Source organism: Papio anubis, chromosome 2, assembly GCF_008728515.1.
Source record: "Papio anubis isolate 15944 chromosome 2, Panubis1.0, whole genome shotgun sequence".
NCBI lineage: Eukaryota > Metazoa > Chordata > Mammalia > Primates > Cercopithecidae > Papio > Papio anubis.
The window spans coordinates 92,732,443-92,751,099 of record NC_044977.1 but is presented as its reverse complement, the minus strand read 5'-3'; the positions used below and the strand labels follow the sequence as shown (position 1 = coordinate 92,751,099).

Here is an 18,657-nt window from a genome sequence, read left to right as displayed (position 1 = left end):
CCCTCCTCGGGGACCACAGAAACCACGCTGGCTCTCTGTGGTCCTAGGAGCAATCACGGCATCACACACCTAACTCTGCTTGTGCTTACACAGGCTGCCTGCCACTCTGTGAGAGCCTGCAGGCACACTTCAGGTAACCAAAACATGCTGTGGAAGTCAGCTGCCAGCACGTCTCAGCACCCACTACACATGCACAGCCCCTTGCAAAGGTGAAATGGAACCAAAACGGACACAAAATCTTAACTGGGACTAGCCACAGAAGAAGCCACTACATTGGCACTGGCTCATCACTCCCCTCTCTCCACTCCACTGGTGTCCTCCTGGCTCTCATCAAGGGGTATGTCTGTGTGTCTGTCAGGGGCATTTTTGGAGCATTAACTAGGATCCTGTTTTGAGCTTCTCATTCTGGTGGTAACTGTGGTATTTCTTTGTGTATGTGTGTGGGTGAGGAGTGTGTAATGCTGTTCTGTCTGCACAGCAGGTCCTTCCCCCGCCCCTTTTTTTTCAGACAGTGTCTCTCTCTGTCACCCAGGCTGAAGTGCGGTGGTGCCATCATGGCTCACTGCAGTCTCAACTACCCAGGCTCAAGCAATCCTCCCGTCTCAACCTTCTGAGAAGCTGGAACCACAGGCACATGCCACCTAATGCCGCCAGGCACATGTCTGGCTAATTTAAAATTGCTCTGAAACCCAGGCTGGTTTTGAAGCAATACTCCTGCCTAGGCCTCCCAGGGCCACTGCACCTGGCCTTATTTTAAAAGATTGTTTTTGGGACTGGGCACAGTGGCTCTTACTATAATCCCAGTACTTTGGGAGGCCAAGGTGGGTGTATCACTTGAGGTCAGGAGTTCAAGACCAGCCTGCCCAACATAGCAAAACCCCATCTCTACCAAAGTTACAAAAATTAGGCCAGGTGTGGTGGCTCATGCCTGTAATCCCAGCACTTTGGGAGGCCGAGGCGGGCGGATCATGAGGTCAGGAGATCGAGACCATCCTGGCTAACACAGTGAAACCCTGTCTTTACTAAAAAATATAAAAAATTAGTCGGGCATTGTGGCGGGTGCCTGTAGTCTCAGCTACTTGAGAGGCTGAAGCAGGAGAATAGCGTGAACCTAGGAGGCGGAGCTTGCAGTGAGCTGAGATCATGCCACTGCATTCCAGCCTTGGCGACAGATCAAGACTCCATCTTAAAAAAAATAAAATAAAATAAAATAAAATAAATACAATACAATACAATACAAAAATTAGCCGGGCATGGTGGCAGGCGCCTGTAATCCCGGCTACTTGGGAGGCTGAGGAAGGAGAATCACTTGAACCTGGGAGGCGAAGGTTGCAGTGAGCCGAGATTACGCCACTGCACTCCAGGCTGGTGACAGAGCAAGACTTTTCTTTGTAGAGATGGGGGTCTCACTATGGTGCCCAGCCTGGGGCCCATCATTTTAAACTGCACATTTCCTTGTGGTGGCTTTAGGGAAGGACTGATGGAGGCTACGGAAGGAAACAAAGCACCTGGGTTCAGCTGTGGCCAGCTGCTGTTTACCCTCATCTCCCCACCAGGAAAGACTGCTCACAGCAGTCTCCTAATGCTCTCTGTTTGAGGAAGCCTCCTAAAGTGAAAAGGCTTTAAAAATACATTCACCCTCAGAAAAAACAAAACGAAACAAAACAAACAAACCCTACACATGTGAGGTCATGTGTAGGCAGTGTGGAAACATCACAGCAGGTGATACATTAATGGTGACTATTTTCAGAGCTCTTATATGCACCATACAACACACACATATGCATTTCTATGTCTCACCTACACAAGTGACCCGGTTCCCTCAGAACCCCTGTTCACCTTCTGTTTTAATCCAGGACAAAGCCAGGCTCAGCGGCTGCCTGGGCCCCTCGTGGGCTGGATCTTTGTCACCTCACTTTAGCTGACCCTATTCCAGGTTGACTAACATCTGGTCAAGCAACTCCACCCGAGTGTAAAGGATGCCATTTCTACCCAGTCCAGGAAGAGGCAGTGGTGAGAAGCTGACCAGGAAGGAGGGGCAGGAAGGAGAGCTGTGTGGGGCAAGAATGAAAGCTCATGGCCGCATTCCTCATGACAGAACTGCTGGGGGTGTCTGTAGGCCATGGGCAGAATGTCATGATCACCAAGGAGGAGGCAGGAGTGTTAACAGAGTCTAAAAATGAAAAGGGTAAGTGGAGCAGGACCTAGTCCAGTTCAGGACAGCAAGGAGAAAGAACCGAATGAACTCAAAAGAAACGGAGGCAAGACAGGCTGTCCCACTTGGTCTGGAAGAGAGCGGTGAAGGCAGGCGCTGTGCATGGCAGCCTCTGGTGCCTCTGGTACAACTCCACAGAGTACCACTCGCCTGGGCACTGTCACAGTGACAAGCAGAAAGCACACAGGGTGTTCTTCACACACTCAACGACAGTAAGACTTTGCCCTATCTCTCCCTAGACCAGAACCTTCCTGTGAGCTGGGATCACTTGTGTCCCCAATACCCATCATAGAGCTGGCACACAATGGCAGCAAGACAAAAAGAAGGATGTTTGGGGGGAAGAGGAAAGAGGACAAAAAGATAAGGAGGAAAAGTCTGGGCGCAGTGGCTCATGCCTGTAACACAGCACTTTGGGAGGCCGAGGCAGGCAGATCATGAGGTCAGGAGTTCAAGGCCAGCCTGGCCAGCATGGTGAAACCCCGTCACTACTAAAAATACAAAAATTAGCTGGGCATGGTGGTGCATGCCTGTAGTTCCAGTTACTCAGGAGGCTGAGGCAGGAGAATCGCTTGACCCTGGTAGGTGGAGGTTGCAGTGAGCCGAGATCACACCACTGCATGCCAGCTTGGGCAACAGTGAGACTCTGTCTCAAAAAATAACAACAACAAAAATGGGAAAAGGGACTAAAAAACGAGGGGAAGAAAAAGGAGGAAGGGATTAGAAAAGAGAAAAAAAAAGGGAGAGCAGAAAGGGAAATGGGAGGGCCGGGCACAGTGGCTCATGCCTGTAATCCCAGCACTTTGGGAGGCTGAAGCGGGCGGATCATGAGGTCAGGAGTTCAAGACCAGCCTGGCCAACATAGTGAAATGCCATCTCTACTAAAAATACAAAAATTATCTGGGCATGGTGGCGCATACCTATAGTCCCAGCTACTCGGGAGGCTGAGGCAGGAGAATCACTTGAACCTGGGAGGTGGTGGTTGCAGTGAGCCGAGATTGCATCACTGCCTCTAGCTTGGGCAACAGAGTGAGACTTTGTCTCAAAAAAAAAAAAAAAAAAAAAAGAAAAAAGAAAAAGAGGAGAAAGTAGGGAGAGAAAATAAAGTAGGGGAAAAACCAGAGAGCTGGAGAGCAACAAAGATGAAGAAAAACGCGGGGAAGGGATAGGAAGAAAATGATTAATTCTTATTTTATAATAACAAGGATTCAAAGATGAGCTCCGGAAAGACGTAGACATCTGTCTCAGAGCAATTACTCCCACGGTAATTCAAGGGCATGCAGACAAACATATGCATCCCAGGAATGGACTCCAGACAGGCAACAGGTCTGCTGCTGACCACTGTGCTCAGACCCAGGCTCTGACATAGCTGGAGAAAAATCCAAAGCCTCCCACCCACATGGGTAAAAAGATACCGAGTGGATATCACCATGCTGGTGTTCAGGGGCTCGCCAGAAACACCCTGTCTAACATGGGAGCATGAAGGTCCCCTCAGTTTGCTAGTCTGCTTCTTAGAGAATGCCACAGCTCAGGTCACTGGGATTCTATCCACATGGGCACCTGGCTCTCTCCCCAGTATACCCCACAGTGGGCTATGTCTCAGATGCCAGCTAACCAGAGCTTATACTTACATTACCACCTCCAGGGACATGCTTAATATTGTCCTTGGAACCACACTTGGACTGAATATGGCTGTAGCTCACTTTTTTGGAGACTATCTGGACCTGGAGTGTTAGAAAACAGAAAAAACAACACAAAGGGAGAGGACTGGTTAGAATCGACACAGGGAAGGCAGTGAGTCCACACGTGATCACAATGACCAACAAAAAGTGTTGTTACACCTCCACCCCCATCTTCTACAGAACATGTGGAAAAGCACAGGAAAAGAAATGTGAAAGAGCAAGAAGGGGAGTGAAAAACGTGAACAGACAACACAACGACAGGAGCAGAGCTGCGCAGGCGGGGCATGTTGGTCATCACTGCTCCTTGGGGGTGGGGCTGTGGTTCACAAGGCCCAGGCAGCAGCCCAGCCTGATGCCCCACCAGGCACAGCCCTACCTCCTTGCCCTGCTCCCTCCTCAAGAGCTGGGCACAGTGTCCTTGGCTCTTCTCTGCAAGAGTCTTATCATGTGGACCTGTTCTCACCCAAAGAGGGTGCTTCCCTTAAATCTGGGCCCTGGAATGGCTGCAGCCAGACCCACTCTCAGAAGCAAAGGCTGCTATGAGAAGCACTGGGCAGCTGGCAACAAGGGCACGGATGATACTAACAGGAAGGAGGGGACGGTGCTCAGATGTGAATACAAATGGATACAGAATCTCCACTACCAGGGGAGTGGCTGCAGCCTCCACACTTAGCCCATTTGTCTCAGGGCTCGAGAAGGCATAGTATTTTTGACTCAAGGGTAAAATACCTTCTTGAATCCTCCATATGCCTAATCCTCTGCCCTGTGAGATGCCCATGTGGAAACAACAGGCTCTCAGCAGGGGAGCAATAACACCCAATCCTGGGGGCACAACCACACTGTATAGTACGGGAATGGCTTCCCCTGGAACTGAGAAACACCAAGGTCCTGGCTCTAAGAGTCTGGAACAAAGAATCCCAGGACCTTCTCAAGAAGGAATAGTTGCCAACTTCCTTTCTTTGCAAATGATGCAGGCCCTAGGCTGAAGAGCTCTCCACAGAGTACAGAAATCCTGAGAAACTCCAACCCATATACCTCATTGTACCTACTCATTTCTAGCCTTTTTCACAACTTTGATGGTAAACAAGTGGTTAGGAAACTACTTAATGAGCCTTGGTCTGAACCTAGGACCTCTAGTAGTCACCTAGAAGCCACAGTGCAGCTTTCTTCACTCAGCCCTAGGCTGAGACTTCATGCTGGTCCCTAAGGGCTGGAGTGCGGGCTTCTCTGGCAGAGGCACACCTACCTGCTACAGCTAAGGAAGGTGTTGCAAGAACTCAGGAGGGGCCTGGTTTCCAGGTTTACAGAAGCAAGGGGAAAGAACCTGTGGTTTCAGCTTACCTCTGCCCTCCAGTTGATGCTGCATGCCTATACTAAGTGGGTTTCCATTGGGAATGAGCATCCTAACTTTCAGTTAAGAGGTGACCTGGGGAACCAGTACAAATGAAGTTATCTCCACACCCAGCAGCGTTATGAGAGGGATCTTTTAGTTCAAGGTAAAGCACAGGGGCTCCAGGGTTCCAGGTGGTGGAAATTGCCCCTGCCATGTCTTCCTGATAACGAATGGAGGTGCACTGTATTTGCATCCATACCAGGTAGGTTTCACATCAAGGTCAGTGTGAAGGAAATGAACGAAAGTCTTTGGATCCATTTTATCCAGCCAAAAATTATATACATATATATATTCTCCAAAGGGCTAATGGGCTCCCAACTCCATTAACTTTCAAAGTTAATACAAAAAATTTTCTGATGGTTGAGTCATCAAGCACAGAGAAGGGAATATGGGGGAGAAGAAGTAGAAACTAGTTAAGGAAAGGGAAAAAGTGCAAGAGAGGGCAAGTGGCTCAGGCTGGAAGAAGTATTTTACCATCTTCACCTTCCAGAGGTGGGTCTAAGTAAAACTCACTTTCCCCGCAGGTTGTTTCTGTGCACTTGCAATTGGGCCGGCTGTTTTAGTGACTGCATTAGATTCAGGCTTTCGGGTTGTAGCAGCTGCCTCTGTTTTTTTCTCTACTTTGGCCTGGATGGAGATAAAGGGAGGGCAAATTTCAAACCAAGAGGATAAGAGCTCAAATGCCAAGAAGGGAAGAAGGCTGTAGGGTACTCAAATCCAGGTCAGGCCACCAGGCAAAAGCAGGTGGCCTTTGATCCTAGGCAAAACCACACATTTCCCAGGGTAGACCAAGTCACAGATCCTTGAGTAGAGGGACACAAAAAAAGGAGCTGCAGGCCACAGTCTCGAGAAATGAGGAACAGGTCAAGACACTATTTAAAGGAGAAAAGGCACAAAGGAAGGCTAAGACAACCAAATTAGTGATTCTGAGAGTGTGCTGGGGCATGATTTTCCAATTACAATACCCCCCACCCCGTGCCAAATGTTCTGATATGCCCCAAGCAGTTGCCACGGCCAGAGAAGTCAATACTGATAGAAAGTGTCACATTCTTCAGGTATGTTGGAGTGGAAAACAATTCACTAGATCAAGTCACTCAACTCCCCACCCAAGACCTCCTGTAACTTTCACACCATGAAACCATAAGAGCAAAGACAGGGGGAGGTAGGCCATCAGCAGCACAGCCCAGAGGCCTGCTGGGCACACCAGAGCCACTGTCGCTACCACAAGCAACTCTCAGGCTCTTCCCTAGACTGATCTCAGCTTGCCACCGGTGTCTTCCAACAGCACCAGGATTCCACCTCATTTTTGTCCCTCCTGAATATCTTAACAGTTCCAGATTAAGCAATTTAAGTATTCTGCCCTGGATGGTGGTGGTGGTGGTGTAGAGCTAGTGAATAACCTAGGAGATGAGATGGTCACTACTCCAGGGACCCGAATGTTCTCAGATGGACTTTCATCACCACCTTTTCACAGAGTTCCCATGGTTACCAACAGTTAAATAATTCTGGGATTGATGCAACCAGAAAATCATAACCACTGGAAAATCCTAAAAGTGAAGAAGCACTGTGATCTTTCTCCATCACTATATGCAGTGCAGTCCTGTTGTTTAGGAAGGCGAGAGGCTCACAGCACGACTCATCCTGGCCACAAGAGGGCACCCTAGTCCTCTTTCAGATAGATTCCACTCAAGTGATGGGTTGTGGAAGTAAGAGGTGTTCGACCTTCTGCCTATCCTGACATTCTCTGTGCAGGCTAAGAACCATGAAAAACTAGGCTCATGTCAAGCATCTCTCATACTTGCAGAGTCTCTGAGGCCTCCTCTGTTTCTTCTATAAAATAATCCTTTTACATCCAAGCAAAAATGTAAACCAAGACCCCAACATCTAGAATAGGAGCCTTTCTTATTGAGACAGGAAGAGAAAGCCCAGAGCTGAGCCCACCCCGCCCTCCCTGCTGCTGGGGCGCAAAGCCCACTACAGAGCCCAGGCTGAAATACCCTGACGCTGAGTCCAGTGTCCTAACTGCCTGTTGCTTTGGTGGGCCTGCGAACAGTGGGTGGAGATGGAGGGGAGGATGCAGGGGCCAGCATGACAGGACCCCGGGTTCCCTGGACCCACCCGGCCTCCTCCAGGCTGATGCTTGATGTTTTCTGTGGAGCCAACCTTGGAGCGGACATTCTTCAGATCAGGAGCAGAAGCATTGGTGGCCAGGCGGCTGAGCCTGGGGGTGGTGGAGCTGGGCTTGGCCGAGGTGGGCTTCTTGTCTATGGAAGGAGTTGTGGAGGGCCGGGAGGGCATGGGTGTGGGTTTGACTCGGGTGGTAGCCACCCCTGCAGCAGGGGCTGTCCCACTGAGAGTGGTGGTTTTCTTCATGGAACTGGTGGAGGTGCTCTTTGGGCGACTCAAGTCAGCTGCAAAGGGAGTCAGAGATAAAACGGGTTCAGGGAGAGAGAGAAAAAGGGAGACTTAAGCCACAGAGGAGGTGGGGGTTCAAGTTAGGGCTCTGCAAAATGGCAGAGGGGCTATTACCTGGTACAGACTTTGCAGTCATCTTCTTGACTTCTGCAGGTTTTCCCTCAGTCTTAATTGCTGTACAAAATATACTTATTAATATAACATTTAACAAACTGACCTGTTGGATAGTCCATCCAATATTGAGATTCCTCATTATTTAACAATTACTGAATATCTACCTTGAGCCAGGGACTGTGTTAGTCCCTGGGAATGGAGTGGTAAACTAGATGGTCAGGCACTGTGTCTTATTCTTCTGTACCGCCCTGATAACGCCTTCTATGTGGCCTTAAAAGTAGGCTGTCAGCCGGGCGCGGTGGCTCACGCCTGTAATCCCAGCACTTTGGGAGGCTGAGGTGGGTGGATCACGAGGTCAGGAGATTAAGACCATCCTGGCTAACACGGTGAAACCCCGTCTCTACTGAAAATGCAAAAAATTAGCCGGGCGTGGCGGCGGGCGCCTGTAGTCCCAGCTACTTGGGAGGCTGAGGCAGGAGAATGGCGTGAACCCGGGAGGCGGAGCTTGCAGTGAGCCAAGATCCTGCCACTGCACTCCAGCCTAGGCGACTGAGCGAGACTCCGTCTCAAAAAAAAAAAAAAAAAAAAGTAGGCTGTCAATACATGCCTATGGACTTGAATAGCCCTCTTCTTATCATCATGTAAGCCCATGAGCAGCAGGTGCTGTGGGTTACTAAGAAGGCAAGAGTAAATTCTACCTGGAAATTCATGAGCGGTACATTTTTCTGCCTTTACTCAAGATTTTTCTGAATACATACAACTGCTAAGCTCACACAGAGATCAAGGCTTATTAAGTACTAGCTGGGTGTGGTGGCTCATGCCTGTAATCCCAGCACTTTGGGAGGCTGAGGTGGGCGGATCACGAGGTCAGGAGATCGAGACCATCCTGGCTAACACGGTGAAACTCCGGCTCTACTAAAAATACAAAAAAAGCTGGGCGAGGTGGCGGGTGCCTGTAGTCCCAGCAACTCGGGAGGCTGAGGCAGAAGAATGGCGTAACCTGGGAGACGGAGATTGCAGTGAGCTGAGATTGCGCCACTGCACTCCAGCCTAGGTGATAGAACAAGCCTCTGTCTAAAAAAAAAAAAAAAAAAAAAAAAAGTATCAGGCCCACACGGCTACCACTGTTCTGGGTAGCCCACTAAGGACCAGTGCGTAAGCAGGCTTGCACAGCTGTTTGTGATACTGGCTAGAGCTATGGCTGGGGCAAAGCCAAGATCCCATTTTCCCCTCCCTAGATCCCATGGGAGAGAAAGACAGGCAATACTCACCAGTGGGCTTCTTGGGCAGGAGCGTGGAGGGGCTCCTACTGCTTGGGCCAGTTGAGGCAACAGAGCTAGCTGTTGTGGCTTTTGCGACAGTTTGAGTGCTCTTGGATCCAGATCTGGAGGCCGGGGCAGAAGCTGGCTTGGATGGTGAGGCCCGCTTCTCAGGAGCCTTTGCATCTGCAATGGGCTGGAAATAGGTAAGTGGGAGTGAGGCCTGCAGGTCAGCAATAGCCCCAAGGAGTCACGCTACAAGATGCTTCTTTTTTTGTTTGTTTTGTTTTTTTGGAGACAGAGTCTTGCTCTGTTGTCCAGGCTGGAGTGCCGTGGCATGATCTCGGCTCACTGCAGCCTCCACCTCCCGGGTTCAAGCAATTCTTCTGACTCAGCCTCCAGAGTAGCTGGGACTACAGGCGTGTGCCACCACGCCCAGCTAATTTTTTGTATTTTTAGTAGAGACAAGGTTTCACTGTGTTAGTCAGGATGGTCTCGATCTCCTGACCTTGTGATCCACCTGCCTCAGCCTCCCAAAGTGCTGGGATTACAGGCCTGAGTCACTGCACCTGGACACAAGATGCTTCTACACAAGCATGTACCAGAGAACAGGAGGTACTGTGGGTTCAGCAGCTACTGACAGGAAAATATATATGGTTCTAAGAGCAAAGTCCTCCACATAAAGCAGCAAACTAGCCATGCAGGGTGCTGTGTAATCTGAGGACATGCAACAGAGAGTAAAACTACTTCAATCCAACCTGAGCCAGTGAGAATGAATAGCCCTGAAGGGTACATTACCACAACCTACATCTGCCTCCAGATCTACTGCATTATATACTTATATATATATATGTATATATGCATATATATATGCATACACACACACACACATTTTAATGTAACCTCTGTAGAAATGCCAAAAATACTAATGTATTTAATGTAATAAAATCTAATGTATTATACTTGACCAAAGATTAAACACATACACAAACAAAAACTAAAAATTATGTTCAGTCAAATCAAGCTGTTCTTTTGGCTAACACGCACCTATAGAATGCTGAACAGGACTGAGCAGAAAGATGGAGAGGCCACAGGCCAAATCTGGGCCAGAAGTGTGAGCTGCAGCCCTACTCCAGCAAATCACTGAGCCTCTGAGCTTTATTTCCTCATTGGGATAAAGAGATTAGAATGGAGGGTGATGAAGGACCAGCTCTGATAATATGTGATGTCAGGGAATAAAGGAGGAAAGGTCTCAGCACAGAGACGATGAGAAGAGGCAGCCTGGGCAACAGAAGGGGTAAAGAGCACTGATACCACAGCTACAGTCCGAGAGCAAAAGGGAAAAAGTCTCTCAAGTGTAGATGCTTGGCATCTGGACCACTCTAGTTCCTTTTACATGGAGGCTGGGAATGACGTCTCTAGTGAAGAAGGGAAACAATCAATTTAGCCTGGTTTCTATGGGGATAGGGGATGAAGACTCTATTTTGATAAACAAATTACCACATTACAAAAGAGAGTACGCCAAATCACAGACACAGTGGGCTCAGCTCTCTTGCTCCAAGAGAAGTGGCTATAAAGAGGGCAGTATGGAGGTAGAGACAAGCAGGATATCGTTAAATGGAAAAATCAGCTAAGGAAGTACTTAGAAATTAAGGGCTGGCATCCAATCAAATAAAGTGTAACTCTGCAAATGTAGGGTAATGACGATTTCCACAAATAAAGGCCCTAAGTACGGTGTGAAGAACTCTAAGGCTGGAATCAGGGGACGTGGTTCTGCTTCCAGCTCTGCTGGAAACATGTAGGATTTTGCGCAGAGGGGTTCCCTTTCCTATCGCTCTAAAATTTGAGGACTACACCAGATGCTCTCTGGGAAGTGCATCAAATTTTTAACACTATGACTATTATTCAGAATAATCTAGCATAGTCTTATTATTTTGCTAGTAAGGGTAATAATGATAAAATAAGTTAGAAAAAAGTTATGTGGGATAGAAATCTCAAAAGGATGTTGCATCTTTTAGATGTCAGGCTCCTGGTTTCAACGACCTGCAGAAGTTAACTGGAGCTATTCTGCTGTTTCCCAATTTACATTTTCTTCTTTGCCAGAATCATAATCTACTTATTTTTTTCTGTATAGGTTTTTCTCTGTCTCTACAAATCTTTCTACCAAAATAAAGTGCAGATGAAGAGGCCACTAGCCAAATCTGGGTTAGAAGCCCAAGCTGTATTCCTGGTTTGGCCCCTTAATTCTAAGAGTGTTATTGGGCAAATTGCTGGGCCTCTCTGAGCTTTATTTCCCATCTGGATAAAAGAGATTAGAACAGGACTGGCGCGGTGGCTTACGCCTGTAATCCCAGCACTTTGGGAGGCCGAGGCAGGCGGATCACTTGAGGTCAGGAGTTTGAGACCAGTCTGCCCAATGTGGCGAAACCCCAGCGCTACTAAAAATACAAAAAATTAGCCAGGCATGGTGGCAGGTGCCTGTAATCCCAGCTACTCAAGAAGCTGAGGGAGGAGAGTCACTTGAACCCGGGAGGCGGTCCAGCCTGGGCAACAAGAGTGAAACTCCATCTCAAAAAAAAAAAAAAAGAAAAGAAAAGAAAAGAAAAGACATTAGAACAGAGGATGCCTGGCTAGATTTTATCAATCTGTTTCTTATCTAAAAGACAAACATTAATAATTACAATGCAGATCACCCGTTTAGGTCAGCTATATCTTGAAATGCTGTCTAAAAGGTGAATGGCAAAAGGCCATAAAAGAACAGTGATAGCCCTGGGCCTCAGCACTGGAGTCAGCTCCAGCCTCAGATACTGGTTCTGCCATTTACTAGCATTGGACTTTAGGAAGTTTATTTAACTGAGCTTAAGCTTCCTCACCTATAAAATGAAAATACTGATACCTATGTCATGGGTGATTGAGAGAATTAAGAGTTAATGTATACAGGCCAGGCGCGGTGGGTCACGCCTGTAATCCCAGCACTTTAGGAGTCTGAGGTGGAAGGATCACCTGAGGTCAGGAATTTGAAACCAGCCTGGCCAACATGGCAAAATCCCATCTCTACTAAAAATACAAAAATTAGCCAGGCAAGGTTGTGGGTGCCTGTAATCCCAGCTTCTCAGGAGGCTGAGGCATGAGAATTGCTTGAACCTGGAAGCCGGAGGTTGCAGTGAGCCCAGAGTGTGCCACTGCACTCTAGCCTGGGTGACAGAGCAAGGCTCCATCTCAAAAAAATAAAAATTTTTAAAAAGTTCATGTATATAAAGCAACTAGTACAGTACATTTCATTTATATGATTTATTATAGAGTGAAATTTCACTAGACACCTCTCCTTCCTACACTCTCCTCTGTCACCCCCTGCTGCTGCTGAATAAGCATCAGGGAGGACCTGCGGCCAGGACTCCAGGCACCTCCCCTCTGCCCTCTTATTCAAACCTATTGTTTTCTAAAGATCAAGAAAAGCAACCGACTAGATAAATGAGGATCAGAGAGAAAGCTTTATAAGATTTTATCATTACTAGTTGATGAGCGGATTTCTCAGTTTCTTGGCCAGGGTTTCAGCCTAGACTTCAACTCCTAGGTTCCACAGTTTTCTTCACAATATTAAATTAAAAACTGACACTTTAACATGGGAAACTATTTTGTACCATGAATTTAAAGAGTACTATCAGGCTGACCTAAAGGCCCTTCTCAAATAAGACAAGATGTTAAGAAAGGCAGCCATAGCCTCCACTATCCTCTCCTCCTGGAGCAATTCTGTAACGCTATGTGCTCCAAACGCTGCTCCAAATGTGACCGGTTTCTGGGCAATACAGAAACCGTGGGTGACCTGGAAAACTGGATGACTTCAGAAGTAGCTCAGTGAGAGGTGGCCTAATGCCCAAAGCAAAGTAAGTTATCACATCATGCTGGAACATGCTGAGATAAGCGGGAAGAGCTAGTTATATCACAATAGTAATGGATAAAACTTCCACAGGATAACGGAAAGACAAAGAATTACATTTGATGTGGGAATTATACCAAGAAAGAATATCTAATTGGTATGTGGAGTAGAGGAAACTGGTTAATAAGTGCTTAAATAGGTAAAGAGTAGGTAGTTAAGAGAAAGGAGGAGGAACCTAAGTAGATGGAGTATTACCTCCAAACAGGGCAGGGAAAGGTAAAAGCATAAAAGGGCTTCAAAATGTTAATGGCTGCATCAATGGGCCCCAAATTGATTTCCTTTTCTTTTTTCTTTTTTTGGCTGCTCTTTGTGGAGCAGGGTAACCCATAGGCAGTGCACCCAGAGTAGCCACGCCAATTTTCAAATCACCCTCTCCCCCATTTCCCTTGCCTTCTCCCAATTCCACCAGCCTGATTCTGTTGCCTGTTAGCAACAAGAGTCTATTTGTCACTCAGAGGGGAACAATTTTCCTCGGCACAGTAGTTAGGTGACCACTTACCTTTGGCTTCACGTCTTTTGAAGGTAAGATGGAAGGCCTGGCAGAGGCGACGGCAGGGCGTTTGGGTGGGGCAGCTGGTACTAAGCCTGAAGGAAGGCTCATGGGTTTTTTATTCAACCCACCACTGGTGGTGGGAGCTGGCTGCTTAGGGAGAGAAGTGGGCTGTGTTTTGGCTTTCGATGTTGAAGTCTTTGCAGGTTGAGTGGTGGCCAAAGGCTTTAGGTTGATTGTTGTTTTTTTTATTTTTTATTTTTATTTTTTAAAGGGCAACATCAAACACACAGAAAAGAATAAAAACAAATTAAAAAAGTATAAATTGCACAATTCAAAGTAAAATTATAAGCAATGAGGATAGATGCAACTTAAAATTAGCATTTCTTTCTTCTGAGCTCAACAAATAATGGAATGAGATCAGGATAGAGAAAGTGAGTGGGGAATAGTTTCTTTTTTTTTTTTTTTTTGAGACGGAGTCTCGCTCTGTCGCCCAGTCTGGAGTGCAGTGGTGATGTCAGCTCACTGCAAGCTCCGACTCCCAGGTTCAGGCGATTCTCCTGACTCAGTCTCCCAAGTAGCTGGGACTACCAGCATGTGCCACCACGCCCAGCTAATTTTTTGTATTTTTAGTAGAGACGGGGTTTCAAGGTGTCAATGGTCTCATCTCCTGACCTTGTGATCTGCCTGCCTCGGCCTCCCAAAGTGCTGGGATTACAGGCGTGAGCCACCGCGCCTGGCCTGGGAATAGTTTCTTAATGTTAGTGGCACAAATTCTGGCAGTTTGGCACCTGAAGATTTAATTCAGTAAAACAATTACTTAACTCTTAATAATTAACTAACTTTTTGGTGGCTAAAATAATTCTAGAAGAAAAGCATCAGGAGATGATTGAGCCATTATTAGCTGTATTTTTTTAAATAACTTTTTAATTTTTTGAAGACCCTGGACAACATGCTGAAACTACCTGTACCTTGATGGGACAACAACAGCCACAGCCTACAGTGTGGCTTTGGAACTTTGCAATAAGTACTAGTTATGCATCTGAAGCTATACGATCCACCTTCAAAATCTGCATTCTCTTTTCGTGAATGGAGATCTCAGAATCTTTTTTTTTCTTTCATGTAACACTGAGATAATAGCAAACAATTCGGAATTTCAGAATATTTTTGCGATTGTCCTTTTGGTTGTTGTTAAGGGAAGCAGAAACAATCTCTATAGAACTTTTTTTTTTTGAGATGGAGAGCAGTGCAGTGGCATGATCTTGGCTCACTGCAACCTCCAACTCCTTGGTTCAAGTGATTCTCCTGCCTCAGCCTCCTGAGTAGCTGTTACAGGCATGCATCACCACGCCCAGCTAATTTTAATATTTTTAGTAGAGACGGGATTTCACCATGTTGGCCAGGATGGTCTCCATCTCCTAATCTCGTGATCCGCCTGCCTCGGCCTCCCAAAGTGCTGGGATTACAGGCATGAGCCACCACGCCCGACCTCTACAGAACATTTTTTACAGATATGTAAGATAATAGGGTCAAAGGCTGAGATTTTAAAGTTGGTTTAGGCCACTATGGTAAATGAGAATACAAGATATTTTCTACCAAACATGAGGAAGGACAATAATAGCTCAGAAAAAAGAAATTTCATTCGTGATTCAAGCAATAATAGCAGAAGATACTCTTGTTTAAAAATTATGGCAGTAGAAGATAACCACCATTCTGGCACCTACCTTTGTTTTCTTCTCTGGGCTTGGTGGGAGCTCCTTGTTTGGTGGGGTGGTGATGTCATTTCCGGTCCCACTCACAGCAGGCCTTCCTTCTTCTGGCCTGGCTATTCCTAAGGGGAGAGGGTGGGTGGGAATTGTGCTAAGCAAACATTTTTTCATACCCATTTTGAAAATACAAGGTTTAGCAAAGACAGACCACTAACTAGCACTTCATTCTGAAAAAAGTCCACAGGGTTGTGCTGCTGAAATGTGGACAAGACTCCCAAGTTCTCATTGTGATGGAGGACAGTTTTAGATTCCTCAGATTCAGGGAGCCTGACCCTGTGGAAAAGCAGTCTAAGTGGCACATGCACAAATGATCAGTGGAAAGAAATGGTCCTTTAAGTTTGGTTTCCCTTCCCTAGAGACCAAAGGGACTCTGTCTTCCAACCACTAGCTCTCCATGCAATAGGACAAAAACCTCTTCTACCAGTCTATCTTTGGAATAAAGGTTGCTGTGAGATGGGATAAGAGCCAGAAGATCATTCAATGACTCCCTTTCCTTCCTTTCCCTATAAAGAACCACTTTATGGAGGATGTGAGATTAACCTGATCTAGTTCTAACAGTGACCCAGATTTCCAACAAGGCCGAGGAGACCCATGGAACCAGACTCAGGGCCAGAAATAAGTCTCCTACCTAAGGCAACATAGCCTCCTCTCTGTGGAGAGGTTACTTCGGATTTCAACAGTACTATAACTGAGAGCATTAAAATACCGTGAAATACATAACCTTGCTGTGGGGAAGGCCTTTCTAACTGTTACAAGGTCAAGAGGCCACAAAAGATAAGTTTGACTAAAGAAAAATAAAAAACTTCAACGTGGCAGAAAACAAAATAAGACAAAACACTATAATAAAAGTCAAAAGGCAAATGACAAACAGAAGAACTGCTTGACCCTCATACCAAAGACAAAAAGCTTAGTCTATAAATTACTACCACAAATCAGTAACTGCTACAAAGGCCAATAATCCACTAGGAAAATGACCAAAACAATATGAACAGACTTTATAGAAAAGAGATACAAAGTTTTTTGAAACTACGAAAAGATGTACAATGTTAAGTATAAGAAAAATAAAAATTAAAACCCCACTGAAATGCCATTTTTTGAGACAAAGTCTCGCTCTGTCACCCAGACTAGAGTGCAATGGTGCGACCTCGGCTCACTGCAACCTCTGTCTCCCCTGTTCAAACAATTCTCCTGCCTCAGCCTCCCAAGTAGCTGGATTACAGGCATGCGCCACCACACCCGGCTAATTTCTGCATTTTTAGTAGAGACAGGGTTTCACCATGTTGGCCAGGCTGGTCTCAAACTCCTGACTTCAAGTGATCCACCCACTTCGGCCTTCCAAAGTGCTGGGATTATAGGCTTCGTGAACCACCATGCCTGGCCTGAAATGCCATTTTAACACTAACATATTGTCAAAAGTCCTAAAATTTTAAAATAACTATTGAGAATAATATGGGGAAATATACTTGGGGGGTATGTGAACTGCTATGATCCACAGGCAGGGCTGCCTGGCAGTGTCATTTTCTGAAAATTACAAGGACAGACAAATTCTAATCCAGAAAACCAATTTTTAGTAATTTATCCTAGAAGTGTATTTACACATCAGCAAAATAGTAAATGTGCAAGGTTTCTACCAGATCATTGTTTCTAAAAGCAAAAGAACAATCCAGAGGTCCGTTAATAGAAAACTGGTTATTATGGTAGAAATATCAATGTAATCTCTGAATGTGAAAAAATAAAGCATGGAGAAATTCTTTTATGATTACTATGCAATGGTCTCTATTAGAAAAAAACAACAAAGCATAAGTATAATGTGAAACCATTGGTCTTGAAAAGGGATGGGGGAAAAGATATTGCAAATACACTTGTATATGCATTTTAAAAGAATCTTTGAAAGGATTGTAATTAAAGAACATTTTTGAGGGAAAGGATGGGACACAAAACTGGGGAGGTTAGGAGGCTTGAAACTTTGAGAAATAATGACAGATTCACAGGAAGTTGCAAAGAAATACATAGGGAAGGTCCCTGTGTACGCTTTTACCCAGTCTCCCCAAGTGTTGACATCTGCGTAAATACAGTATACTATCAAAACCAAGAAACGGAGACAACCCACAGAGCCTACTCAGATTTTTCGCTTTACGTGCACTCATTTCTGTGTGTGTGTTTGTGTGTTAGTGCGTGTAGTGCTATGCAACTTTATCAAGTGTAGTTTTGTGTAACCACCACCACCTCAGCCTCCTAAAGTGCTGGGATTACAGATTACCTGGCCTGGAGTGGCTGGTTACAATCAATAGGGCTCCTTCATGTTACCCCTGAATATGAATATCTACCCCATCCCCTTTCCTATCCCTAAATATATGGCAACTACTATGTTCTCCATCTCTATAATAACTTCCAGTACACTATATTTAAAAGTAGATATCCTTGCCTTGTTCCCAATCTTAGATAGAAAGCATTTGCTTATTCACCATTAAATATGATGTTAGCTGTAGGCGTTCTGTAGATGCTCTTTGTCAAGTTAAAGTTTCTCTCTATTCCTACTTTGCTGCGAGTTTTAACATGAATGGTTATTTGATTATCTTAAATGATTTTTCTGTGTTTACAATTTATTTTCTTTAGACTATGATATAACAGATTACTTTTTTTTTTTTTGAGATGGAGTCTCACTCTGTCGCCCAGGCTGGAGTGCAGTGGTACGATCTCAGCTCACTGTAAGCTCTGCCTCCCGCCATTCTCCTGCCTCAGCCTCCCAAGTAGCTGGGACTACAGGAACGCACCACCACACCCGGCTTTTTTTTTCTTTTTGTATTTTTAGTAGAGACGGGGTTTCACCGCATTAGCCAGGATGGTCTCGATCTCCTGACCTCGTGATCTGCCCGCCTCGGCCTCCCAAAGTGCTGAGATTACAGGCGTGAGCCACCGCACCTGGCCGACAGATTACTTTTGATTATTGCACTAACCTTGTATACCTGAAATAATTCCAATTTCAGTTTTTTTTTTTAAGAGATGAAGTCTGTCGTCTAGACTGCACTACAGTGGCGTGATCACAGCTCACTGCCACCTCGAGCTCCTGGGCTCAAGAGACCCTAATGCCTCAGCCTTCCAAGTATCTGGGACTACCGGCACGTGCCACCATACCAGAATAATTTACAAAAAAACATTTTTTTGAAGAGATGGAGGTCTTGCCATGTGGCCCAAACTGACTGGTCTCAAGCAGTCTTCCCACATCGGCTTCCCAAAATGCTGGGATTACAGGCATAAACCACCATGTCCCATCATAATTTCAATCTTTTCAATTGATTAAAGTTGGTTTTATGACCCAAGATCCATCTTGGTGAGTGTTTAGGGGACACCTGGGAAGAATGTATATTCTGTGACTGAGTGGAATT

At 45.9% G+C, this 18,657-nt stretch overlaps 1 protein-coding gene across 27 annotated transcripts in view; it reads right to left on the bottom strand.

Moving 5' to 3' along the window:
* MAP4 (microtubule associated protein 4) overlaps window positions 1–18,657 on the bottom strand; it is a 231,005-nt gene that overhangs the window by 12,120 nt on the left and 200,228 nt on the right. For 12 of the 27 annotated variants that reach the window (XM_009200880.4, XM_017955469.3, XM_017955470.3 and 9 more), the window contains 7 exons: window positions 15,227–15,333; window positions 13,512–13,727; window positions 9,088–9,271; window positions 7,817–7,876; window positions 7,406–7,698; window positions 5,801–5,914; window positions 3,844–3,936 (listed from right to left, as the gene is read on the bottom strand). In XM_009200880.4, the coding sequence (XP_009199144.4) occupies window positions 3,844–3,936; window positions 5,801–5,914; window positions 7,406–7,698; window positions 7,817–7,876; window positions 9,088–9,271; window positions 13,512–13,727; window positions 15,227–15,333 (1,067 nt within the window). The remainder of the gene's footprint in view (window positions 1–3,843; window positions 3,937–5,800; window positions 5,915–7,405; window positions 7,699–7,816; window positions 7,877–9,087; window positions 9,272–13,511; window positions 13,728–15,226; window positions 15,334–18,657) is intronic. The other 15 variants (XM_009200900.4, XM_009200894.4, XM_009200895.4 and 12 more) reach the window with 7 other exon arrangements.